This window comes from Stenella coeruleoalba (assembly GCF_951394435.1).
Source record: "Stenella coeruleoalba genome assembly, chromosome: 7".
Taxonomy (NCBI): domain Eukaryota; kingdom Metazoa; phylum Chordata; class Mammalia; order Artiodactyla; family Delphinidae; genus Stenella; species Stenella coeruleoalba.
In genome coordinates, this window is record NC_137153.1 from 67,626,218 (window position 1) to 67,638,823 (window position 12,606).

At 36.8% G+C, this 12,606-nt stretch overlaps 1 protein-coding gene across 7 annotated transcripts in view; it reads right to left on the bottom strand.

Annotated features, from left to right (window-relative positions):
- The window catches only part of LOC307188493 (tyrosine-protein kinase JAK2), a 381,641-nt gene that overhangs the window by 17,812 nt on the left and 351,223 nt on the right, over nt 1–12,606 (bottom strand). For all 7 annotated transcript variants that reach the window (XR_013828956.1, XM_079925664.1, XM_079925662.1 and 4 more), the window contains 7 exons: nt 12,310–12,448; nt 11,260–11,411; nt 10,961–11,111; nt 10,083–10,219; nt 7,642–7,831; nt 5,897–6,021; nt 5,553–5,725 (listed from right to left, as the gene is read on the bottom strand). Coding sequence is in view for 6 of the 7 variants with exons in the window: in XM_079925664.1 (XP_079781790.1) it covers nt 5,553–5,725; nt 5,897–6,021; nt 7,642–7,831; nt 10,083–10,219; nt 10,961–11,111; nt 11,260–11,411; nt 12,310–12,448 (1,067 nt within the window). In the remaining variant the exon portion in view is untranslated. The remainder of the gene's footprint in view (nt 1–5,552; nt 5,726–5,896; nt 6,022–7,641; nt 7,832–10,082; nt 10,220–10,960; nt 11,112–11,259; nt 11,412–12,309; nt 12,449–12,606) is intronic.

Genomic DNA, 12,606 nt, shown 5'->3' on the forward strand with positions numbered 1-12,606 from the left:
TCCCAGGAGCAAATCAGAAGGATAACAAAAATATGTAACTTTTTGGAGTAAAAAAAAGAAGGAGTAAAGGGATTGAGCTCCAAATAATGTACCTCAACCCTTGAGTGCAGCACTGGGAACACGAGCCCCTAAAACATCTGTTTTTGAAAATCAATGGGGATTAAGTCCAGGAGAACCACATAACTGTAGGGAACAAAGAACCCACTCTTAAAGAGCTCACACAGACCCATCTACCATGAGAAACAGCACAAAAGCAACAGTGTGAAAACACCTACACCATAAGAGAGGCAGACCTACTTACTGATCTTAGAGCAGCTGCTAGAGAGGCAGGAACCTAACGGGACTTTCTCTGGAGACAAAAGCACTGGTAGATGACATCTTTGAAATCTCATTCTAACTTGCTGGTGATACAGCTAGTGGGCACTATTTTTGGTGCCCTTCTTCTAGCCTCCTAGCACCAGTAGGTGTGCTCCTCCCACCCTGAACCACAACTGAGCCAAAGCGAGTACCTTGAGTGCCCTGCCTACCCAGTGCAGATGTCACACCACAACTGGGCTGGACAAACACACGATACCCCACCCTCCCCACACACTAGCTGCACCATAACTGGGATGAGCAAGTGCCTCAAACCCAGTCCACACTATGCAACAGCTCACTACAACCAGCAGGTGAGCACCCCAAATCCCATACATCCCACATCATAGCAGCAGCCCCACCACAGCTTGTAGGTGTGCACAGTCCACGTGAAGAACACCCGTGAATGCCTGGGTCTGGTGGCCAGGGAGATTGTGCTTCTGGGCCCTATGGATTATCTCCTACACAAGAACAAGACTGGAAGAGGTAGCTGTTTCACCTAATGAATTTAGACAAATAGAGAAAGTTATGCACCATGAGAAGGCAGAGGAATATGTTCCAAACCAAAGAAAAAGACAAAAGACATTAATGAAATGGAGCTAAGCAACTCACTCAACAAAGAGTTCAAAGCAATGGTCATAAAAATGCTCATTGAACTCAGAAGAAGATTGGATAAACACAGCAAGAACTTAAACAAAGAGGTAGAAAATATAAGAAAGTACTAAACAGAAGTTATAACTGAACTGAAAAATACACTTGAGGGTTTCAACAGAAGACTTGATGAAGCAGAAGAACGAATCAGCAAGCTGGAAAATGAAACAAATAGAAATCACCCAGACACAGTTGCAAAATGAAAAAAGAATTTAAAAAAGTGAATATACCTTAAGGGACTTCTGGAACAACATCAAGCAGAACAGCATTCACATTATAGAGGTCCCAGAGGAAAAGAGAAAGAGAGAAAAGGTCAGAAAATTTTGAAGAAATAATGAATGAAAACTTCCCTAATCTGGAGAAGAAAGCAGACATTCTGGGTCTAAGAATTTCAGAAAGTTCCAAGTAAGATGAACCCAGAGAGAACCATACCAAGACACATTACAATTAAGATGGTAAAAGTTAAGGATAAAGAATCTTAAAAGCAGCAAAAACAAACAAACAAAAAGCCCCCCAAACCCCCAAAACACTACCTATTAAGTACAAGGGAAATCCCTAAATCAGCAGATTTTTCAGCAGAAACTTTATCAGCCAGAAAGAAGTGGATGACCTATTCAAAATGCTGAAAGGAAAAACTTTCCAACCAAGAATTCTCTACCAATTCTACCAGTCAAGATCATCGATCAGAACTGAAGAAGAGATGAAGAATTTTACAAATAAGCAAAGGCTAAAGGATTTCATCACCACTAAACTGGCCTTATAAGAAATGTTAAAGGGACTTCTCTAGGCTAAAAAAGAAATGGCACTAATTAATAATAAGAAAATATATGAAAATAAAAATCTCAGTGGAAAACATATAGTAAAGGTAGTGGCTCAGTCACTTATAAAGCAAGTATGAAGACAAAAGTAGTAAAGTTAACTCAAATTACAGTAATACTTAAGGGAAGCATAAAATAAGAATATGCAAAAGGCATCATCAGGGCTTCCCTGGTGGCGCAGTGGTTGAGAGTCCGCCTGCCAATGCAGGGAACACGGGTTCGCACCCGGTCTGGGAAGATCCCACATGCCGTGGAGCGGCTGGGCCCATGCGCCATGGCCGCTGAGCCTGCACGTCTGTAGCCTGTGCTCCTCAACGGGAGAGGCCACAACAGTGAGGGGCCCGCGTACTGCAAAATAAATAAATAAATAAATAAAATAAAATAAAAAGGCATCATCAAAAATATAAAATGTGGCAGGGGGGAGAGTAAAAATGTAAAGCTTTGCTTTACATTTTAAGTTGTTATCAACTTAGAAGACACTGCTATATACATATAATGTTATATGTGAACACCACAGTAACCACAAAGAAAAACCTTACAGTACACACAGAAAAGAAAATGAGAATGGAATCTAAACATAATATTAAAAAAATCCAGCAAACCACATGGGATTTTTGCATATATGTTCATCCAGGTACTGGCCTGTAAAAAATCCAGCAAACCAAAGGGAAGACAGAAAGAAGAAAGGAACAGAGAGGAACTATAAAAACAGCCAGAAAACAATAAACAAAATGGCGATAAGTACATGCCTATCAATTACTTTAAATGTAAATGGACTAAATTAGCCAATATAAAGACATATAGTGGCTGAATAGATTAAAAAAAAAAAGACCCATCTATATGCTGCCTAGAGATTTATTTCAGAAGTAAAGACATACACAGACTGGATGTGAGGAAAAAGTAATGAAAAGAAAGCTGGTGTAGCTATACTCACAGCAGATAAAACAGACTTTAAAACAAAGCCTGTAATAAAAGATAAAGAAAGGCACTATACAATGATAAAGGGGTCAATCCAGCAAGAAGATAAAACATTTATAAATATATATGCACACTACGTAGGAACACCAAAATATATAAAGCAAATATTACTGGCCCTAAAGGGAGAAATTAAAAGCAGTATAATAATAGTAGGGGATTTTAACACCCCGCTTACAGCAATGGATAGATAATTCACAAAAAAATCAATCAAAAAGGAAACATTTGGCCTTAAATGACACATTAGATAAGATGGAGTTCACAGATATGTTCAGAATACTCTATCCAGAAGCAGCAGAATACACATTCTTCTAAGGTACACATGGAACATTCTCCAGGATAGATCATGTGTTAGCTCACAACATGTCCCAGTAATTCAAGAAGACTGAAATCATATCAAGCATGTTTTCCAACTATAATGGTATGAAACTAGGAATCACAATAAGAAAACTGGAAAACCACAAAAACATGAAGATTAAACAACATGCGACTAAACAACTAATGGGTCAATGAAGAAATCAAAGGAGAAAAAAAGCCTAGGGACAAATAAAAACAAAAATAAAGCACACCAAAATCTATGGAATGCAGCAAAAGTGGTTCTAGGAAGGAAGTTCATAGCAATACAGGCCTACCTCAAGAAACAAGTAAAGTCTCAAATAAACAACCTGAATTTGCACCTAAAGGAACTAGAAAAAGACCAAAGCCCAAAGGTAGTAGAAGGAAGGAAATAATAAGATGAGGGCAGAAATAGAGACTAAAAAGACAATAGAATAGAACAGATCAATAAAACCAAGAGCTGGTTCTCTGAGAAGATAAACAAATCAAGAAGTCTTTAGCTAGACTAACCAAGAAAAAAAAGGAGAGGGCTCAAATAAATAAAATTAGAAACGAAAGAGGACAAGTCACAACTGATACCACAGAAATACGAAGGATAATAAGAGAATACCACAAACAATTATATGCCAACAAAGTGAACAACCCAGAAAGAACAAATTCCTTGAAACACATAATCTACCAGGACTGAATCGTGAAGAAACAGAAATAGAAAGCCTGAATAGTCCTGAATAGTAAGGAGACTGAGTCAGTAATCAAAAAACTTCCAACAAACGTCAAGTCCAGGAAACAGACAGCTTCACTGATGAATTCTTCCAAACATTCAAATAAGATTCAATACTTTTCCTTCTCAATTCTTCCAAAAAAACTGAAGAGGAGGGAACACATCTAAACATGTTATGAGGCCAACATTACCCTAATACCAAAACCAGACAAGGACACTGCAAAAAAATAAATTACAGGCCAATACCTGGATGAATATAGATGCAAAAATCCTCAACAAAATATTAGCAAACTGAATTCAACAATACATCAAAAGGATCATATCCCATGATCAAGTGGGATTTATTCCAAGGCTGTAAGGATGGTTCAATATCTGCATGAACAAAATGAAGGATAAATACCATATGATTGTCTCAACAGATGCAGAAAAAGCAACTGATAAGATTCTAACATCCACTTATGATAAAAACTCTCAACAAAGTGGGTATAGAGGGAACCTACCTCAACATAATAAAGGCCATATATGACAAACCCACAGTTAACATCATACTCAACAATGAAAACCTGAAAGCCTTTCCTCTAAGATCAGAAACAAGACAAGGATGCCCACTCTCACCACTTTTATTCAACACAGTATTGGAAATTCTAGTCACAGCAATTAAGCAAGAAAAAGAAAGAAAAGGCATCCAAATTGGAAAGGAGGAAGTAAAACTGTCACTCTTTGCAGATGGCATTATACTATATAGAGAAAACCCTAAAGACTCCACGAAATTAAAAAAAACAAAACTTTTAGAACTAATAAATTCAGTAAAGTCACAGGATACCAAAAACAAAAAAATCAATATACACAAGCCAGTGACATTTCTATACACTAATAGCAAACTAACAGAAAGAGAAATTAAAGCAATCCCATTTACCACTGTATCAAAAAGAATAAAATATCTAGGAATAAATTCAACCAAGGAGGTGAATGACCTGTACAGTGAAAACTGTTTAAGACACTGATAAAAGAAATCAAAGAAGGCACAATTAAATGGGAAGACAGTCCATGCTCATGGATTGGAAGACTTAATATTGTTAAAATGTCCATACTACCCAAAGCAATCTACAGATTTAATGCAATTCTTATCAAAATTCCAACGACATATTTCACAGAACTAGAACAAATTCTAAAATTTGTACGAAACCACAAAAGATCCCTTGAGAAAGGGAACAACCTTGAGAAAGAAGAACAAAGCTGGAGGTAGCATGCTCCCTGATTTCAAGATATGCTACAAAGCCACAGTGATCAAAACAGGTTGGTACTGGCATAAAAACAGACACCCAGATCAACCAAACAGAATTGAGAGCCCAGAAATAAACCCATATATATATGGACAATTAAATTACAATAAAGGAGCAAAGAACATACAATGGAGAAAGGACAGTCTCTTCAATAAAGGGTGTTGGGAAAACTGGACAGACATGTGCAAAAGAATGAAATTAGACCACTATTTTATACCACATACAAAAATTAACTCAAAATAGATTAAAGACTTGAATGTATGACCTAAAACCATAAAATTCCCAGAGGAAAACATAGGAAATAACTTCATTGATTATTACTATAAATATATAAATGACAAACTATTAATAGTAAAAATAAAGTTTGAAGTTTGTGCTCCAAAACTTTATTTTACTGTACTAAAATATACTCACCAGAATATGGGACTTTCACCAGGTTCTTTCACTTTGTAGTATTCTTTGCCTTGTGGCAACACTTTGGTTAAGCCGAAATCTCCTATTTTAACTCTGTTTTCATTCTCCACCAATATATTCCTCGTTGCCAGATCCCTGTGGATATACCTTTTTGTACCAAGATACTCCATACCCTATGAATAAAATAACATTTTTCTTTCAGCTAGCTTTATAAACATAAACAATTTAAATAGTCTTGTATCTTTCTACTCCCTTAATTATCTAAGAAAAACCTTAGAGGATTTCTTAATAATTACTTCAACATATTCTCTTCATCTACAACAAACAGCCAGGATATTAGGTACCTTGCATATCTGAGATGTGTACTGAAGAAGTTTTTTATGATCTATCCGTTCTTTATGTTTTTGGAGATAGTCTCGTAAACTTCCATATGGTAAATATTCCATAATTAATCTTAGATTACGCCGGCCTATTAACACACAAATGAGAACATAACGTTTTACTCTGCTATACTTTACTGATGAACTATTAGAAAACAACCGTATAAAAATGACATAAAGGGCTTCCCTGGTAGCGCAGTGGTTGAGAGTCCGCCTGCCAATGCAGGGGACACGGGTTCGTGCCCCGGTCCGGGAAGATCCCACATGCCGCGGAGTGGCTGTGCCCGTGAGCCATGGCCGCTGAGCCTGTGCGTCCGGAGCCTGTGCTCCGCAACAGGAGAGGCCACAACAGTGAGAGGCCCGCGTACCGCAAAAAAAAAAAAAAAGACTTAAAAGATATATAAAATCTGAGTCTAAGAGACTTCCCTTGTGGTGCACTGGATAAGATTCCACACTCCCAATGCAGGGGGCCCGGGTTTGATCCCTGGTCAGGGAACTAGATCCCATATGCATGCTGCAACTAAGAGTTAGCATGCCACAACTAAGGAGCCTGTGTGCCACAACTAAGGAGCCCTGGAGCCGCAACTAACACCCAGTGCAACCTAAAAAAAAAATAATAATAAAGCATGACTGGAGGTTTTTTTTTTTTGGCTGCATTGGGTCTTCATTGCTGCGTAGGGGCTTTCTCTAGTTGCAGTGAGCGGGGGCTACTCTTCGTTGCAGTGCATGGGCTTCTCACTGTGGTGGCTTCTCTTGTTGTGGAGCACGGGCTTTAGGTGTGCAGGCTTCAGTAGTTGTGGTGTGTGGGCTCAGTAGTTGTGGCTCACGGACTCTAAAGCACAGGCTCAGTAGTTGTGGTAAACGGGTTTAGGTGCTCCGCAGCATGTGGGATCATCCTGGACCAGGTATCGAACCCACGTCCCCTGCACTGGCAGGTGGATTCTCAACCACTGTGCCATCAGGGAAGTCCTGGAGTCATTAATAAAAAAAAAAATCTGAGTCTAAGATGACAAAACCTGATTATAAAATTAAAGGTGATGTAGTAGTTAAGAACAATGACTTTTTTTTTTTTTTTTTTTTGCAGTACGTGGGCCTCTCGCTGTTGTGGCCTCTCCCATTGCGGAGCACATGCTCCGGACGTGCAGGCTCAGCGGCCATGGCTCACAGGCCCAGCCGCTCCGCGGCATGTGGGATCTTCCCGGACCGGGGCACGAACCCGTGTCCCTTGCATCGGCAGACGGACTCTCAACCACTGCGCCACCAGGGAAGCCCAAGAACAATGACTTTTTGAATCAAAAAGATTTGAATAGAAGTTTTAAAAATAGTTATGTTTTAATCTTCTGTAACCCATTATGCAAACCAAAATAAGCTGATGAGAAAACTTCCTTTCCTTTCTCTTCATCTATACTGAATAAAAAGCATCTAATTTAAAAAAATAATATTTTCACAGAAAATTTCTTTCTTTAAAAATGACATTCCCTTGGTAAGTTTAAGCAAGAATGGTAACCACCATCCTCAGTGAAGAGAATGATCAAGTAGTCAAGGACTTCCTAACACCAAGTACAATCTCCAGTCATACAGAATGCTTCTTTCTCTGGGTACTGGAATATTTTAAGTCCAGATCTGGAGGCATTATAAGTTTCTACAATATTACCCAGGATGTCAAAGACATACCCTGAGTTCAAAAAAGGTATCAATGGGCAACATACCAGCACTGTAGCACACTCCCTTGTACTTTACAATGTTGTCATGTTGCAAGGATTTAAGGATTTCAATTTCCCTTTCAAAGTCTCTGAGGTGCTCTTCAGTACTGTGCTGGAGCTTCTTCACAGCCACCACCTCTCCAGTGTTGTCTTGTAGAGGGTCATACCGGCACATCTCCACACTGCCAAAATTACCCTAAATAATACATCACATTAAGATAGAAATCGCAAGTTTTCTAGAAAAAGTACTAATAAATTCTGATTATACAGGCAATTTTCAGCAGCTAGAAGATGTATCTCGAAACTCACATTAAACAACTTTCAGAACAAGAAAAGGAGATAATATTTCAATAGGTGAGTAGTAAACTTAAATATTTAATTTCTTCAAAAGGAATTACAGGCTGAAATATAAAAACTTCAAGTAAGCATTTAAACAAATCATTAACATTAATTTTTAAGATAAGCCAAGGGACATGCCAGGGAATTCCTAAATTTCTATCACTAACTTCCAAGAAGAACTTTTCTTCTTCACAATATAGCCTTTGATGTCACTGTCAGTGAGCTATATGGAATAAGGGTATGTTACAGACTGAATGTCCATGCCCATCCCCCCAAATTCATATGATAAAGTCCTAATCCTGAATGTGAGTGTATTTGGAGATAAGGCCTGTGAAGAGGTGATAAAGATTAAATAAGGTCATAAGGGTGAGTCCTTCATCCAGTAGGGCTGGTGCCTTTATAAGAAGAGGAAGAGACACCAGTTCTCTCTGCCATATAAGGACACAGTGAGAAGGTGGTCATGTGCAAGCCAAGAAAAGAGCCCTCATCAGAAACTGAACCCTACCGGAACCTTGATCTTAGACTTTTCAGCCTCTAGAATTACGAGAAATAAATGTCTGCTGTTTAAGCCAAGGTCAGCCTGTGTGGTTGGCAGCTTCTGTGATTATCTCCCAATGTTCTCTACATTCTGACATTCAAGCTCTTTTAAAATCCCCTCCCCTTGAGTGTAGGCTGGATTTATTAACTCATTTTTAATGAACAGAATATGACAGGAGTGATAAGATGCCACTCCTGAGATTAGGATATGAAAACACAATGGCTTCGATCTTGGGTATTTGCTCTCAGCTCCCGTGTTGTGAGGCAGTCTGTGGAGAGGCCCGTGTAAGTGAGCTTGGAAGCAGATATTCTGAGGCCTTGTCAATAGCCATGTGGTAAGCTTGGAAGTAAGCCTTCCCCTAGTCAAGCCTTCAGAGAAGACTGCAAGACCTGGCTGACACCTTGATTACAGTCTAGTGAGAGACCTTGAGCTATAACCACCCAGCTAAGTTACTCCCAGATTCCTGACTCGCCTAACCTGTGTGATAATAAATGCTTTTTTGTTTTCAGCTGTTACGTTTTAGGGTGATCTGTCGCACAGCAATAGATAACTAATACACCCAAATACATACTTTTTTTTTTGTCATTGCTACATACTTTGAAACATTCCTGAGACTATTTTACAAACCAGGAATGACAGCAAGGTATTAATATAACTAAGCCAATACATAATATAACACCCAATGTTTAGCTCTGGTAAAGCTGGATCAGAACATTTAGTTTAGATTCAATACCTAAGTGAGGCCTTCATAATACATCCAAGCCAAAATCCAGTTCATAAAGCTACATGGTACAGAGCCCTATACTAGCAAGCTTAGAGGAAGAAAGAGGGCTTTACCACTATGATTGGACCTGCTAAGAACTAAGGTTTTCTTGGTCTTACTTAAAATATGTCAGGCTATGCATGACTGTGTGACCTTTCAGCAGGGAGAGACTGTCTGCTAGTAAACACGGTCCAGTCAACATCTAGACTCTGAACAAGCAGATTAATTATCTCTCTCTGAGATGACTGAAAAAGGACATCGGTGGAGAGGCTTAATTAACTGTTCCTTTCTGTATCTCATAACCAAAGCGCCCTCTACCAAGAGTCTCATGGTCAAATTAATTGGGCAAAATACTGCCTAATTTATCCATCTCTTGAAAATGTTCAACGCACAGTACATGTTAAAGGTTCTGAGAAGTTCTTCAGTAAAGACAGCTGTTTATTTAACACAGCATTTCTTCAACATCTGACAACTAAACCTTTTTTCTACAAACACTTTGTTTTAACTTTTTATTTTACATTGGAGTATAGTTGATTAACAATGTTTGTTAGTTTCAGGTGTAGAGTAAAGTGATTCAGTTATACATATACATGTATCTGTTCTTTTTCAAATTATTTTCCCATTTAGCTTGTTACATAATATTGAGCAGAGTTCCCTGTGGTATAGAGTAGATCCTTGTTGGTTATACAAACAGTCTCTAAAATTTTGTGGAAAGTGAACTTTAGAGAATCTCTTAAGCCTTTTTTTCCCTAAATAAAATGTTTTACGATTATATTTCAACTATTTAAAAATCTTCTGACATCTTACCTTGCCAAGTTGCTGTAGAAATTTCAAGTGTCTCTCTTCAAATTGTGTAGGGTCTCGGTCTTCAAAAGCACCAGAAAACCCTAGGGCACCTATTCTCATATTAGGTAACATGTCATTTTCTGTTAATAGTTCGTAATCTGGAGAAATAAAGAATATTTCTACCATAACCTGGCAAATCCATTCTCTAGGTTAAAATAATACATATTCAAGCTGACCAAAATAATCAGAATGAGTTAGAAATACTAAATACAAATCAATACAGGGCAACTCTAATAGTTTTGATTATGTTAATGGAAGCCTTGAATTATAACCATAATCTAACATGTTTTCAGTAAAGATTTTTGCAAAGGATAAATGAATACTTTCCAAAATAGGTAGTTTTAATAGTTATAAAGTAAGATTATATGCCGATTTTTGTGGTGAGAAGAGTAAATAATATTGGAACAGGAAATACTTATAGGTCAGACACATGTATATTTAGCTATGTATTTTAAAGGAGGAGAGGACAAACAAAAACAAATCTACCTCATGTTTACAAAATTAATCAATTACAGAATATATGAGAACTAGTTAAAAAACAAAGAATTGTTTTTAAAAAGTCAAATAAACTTCTATAGTTTACTACTCATTAACTGGCAAACTAAAATGAGGTTATTAAAAGGGAAAAAGCCTTTTTTAAAAATGGAAATACTTCACAATCAGTGAGACCAGAAAATGTATAAAGTAGGAAAAGTCAAATGAACGTAAGAAATTAAGAGGGTCAAAAAGATATCAGGGAACTTTCCAGAGGGGATTACAAAATTAGTAAGGATTTATTAAATATAACAAAGATAGAAATATAGCTGGAGACTCATTAAGATTGCTCCATCAATACGTACCTGGAGTAAACAAACTATTAAGATCTCGTATGATGGCTCTGAAAGAAGGTCTAAAATCTGGTTCGTAATCCATACAATTATTAATAAGATTTGCTAATTCTGTCCACTTTGGTGCAGGAAGCTGGTGCCTATTTTCATAAAACTGTAGTTTCTATAATTAAAGAACCACATGTTGATAATAAATTATAAGTGCCGTATCAACCTTTTTTATATAAAATGGGCTAAAGAATATCAAATCATGTGCAAAAAATATCAGGGATCACAAGGTAATTCCAACTTCACCGTTTACATGAACTTACTCTTTGAGAATCCAAAGCACTCAGGGGCTTATCTCCTCCACTGCAGATTTCCCACAAAGTGGTACCAAAACTCCATTTGTCTGTTGCCAAATTTAGATTTTTAGGATTTTCAATGCATTCAGGTGGTACCCATGGTATTCTCTCCTGCAGAACTTTCAAATGATAGGAACAAAGTATGGTTAAAGAGTTCCCACAATTAAAAAATTCTTATATATGTTAATAATTTTTGCTGTATAATTAAGAGAGTACAGAGTCCTTTCTCCTTCACCATATGAATATATATTCTCTTTCTTCACATCCCATTCCAAAGGGTAAAGTCCCCCTGAGTATCAGATCTAACTAAGATCCTATAACATTTTCTGCCCTACAGTCTCTGTCTTCACTTCATATAAAGGCACCAAGTTTAAGTACTACTGGCTGAAATAGGAAACCATGCATCAGTGTACAAAAGTTGATAACTTTGGATTCTAAGTTTAGACATTCAATTAGAGAAATTAGCTAATGTAATGAAATACAATTACAACACTATTTGGATCAAAAAAATGCCTCTCAATTATCTGACTGAATTTTTTACTTTAATTAATTGTGTTAAGGAGAAGGTTATCAACACAAAAGTTCTAAGAAGTCATAAATTAGCTGAATAATTAAACTAAATAAAAAATTCAAACTTGATAATATATCTTCTCAAATTTTTATTTAACGACTAAAGAGAAGAAAAATTTAGAAGAATTTACTTGTGGCTCAAAGAATGATACTTAAAAATTTCACAATAAAACTGGATAAAATCCAATATTCCATATATAATTAGGGATTAACACTGTTTTAAAAAAATCATCTTACAGTACATAGAAACATGCTTATAAGAAAGGAGAAACAGAGACTAGGATGTAACTATAACTTAATTTAGATTGCTAAAAATGGTAACTATATTTTATTATTAATCAAGAACATGTCAATAAAATAGAATTTGAGAAAAATTAACAGTCTGATCTTTATGCCTCTTTCTAAGCAAAGCTTAATAAAGTTAAATTCGATCCTTGTAGAACTTACTGTCCTTTGGCAAAACTGTAATACTAATGCCAGGATCACTAAGTTTGATGAAAGGAGGATTTCCTGTCTTCCTGTCTTCTTCTCTGATAAGAAGAATATTTTTGGTGCACACATTCCCATGAATAAGGGTTTTTTCTTCCTATTAAAGTTAAATGCATATACATTCAAATATTAATCCACAAATAATTTGAGCACTTAATATGTCCAAGACCCCAAAATGGATTTAAAAAGTAAAAATAAGAAAACAGTATTAATAAACATTAATTGGAGGCGCACTTTGAGAAAATAAAACGAAAT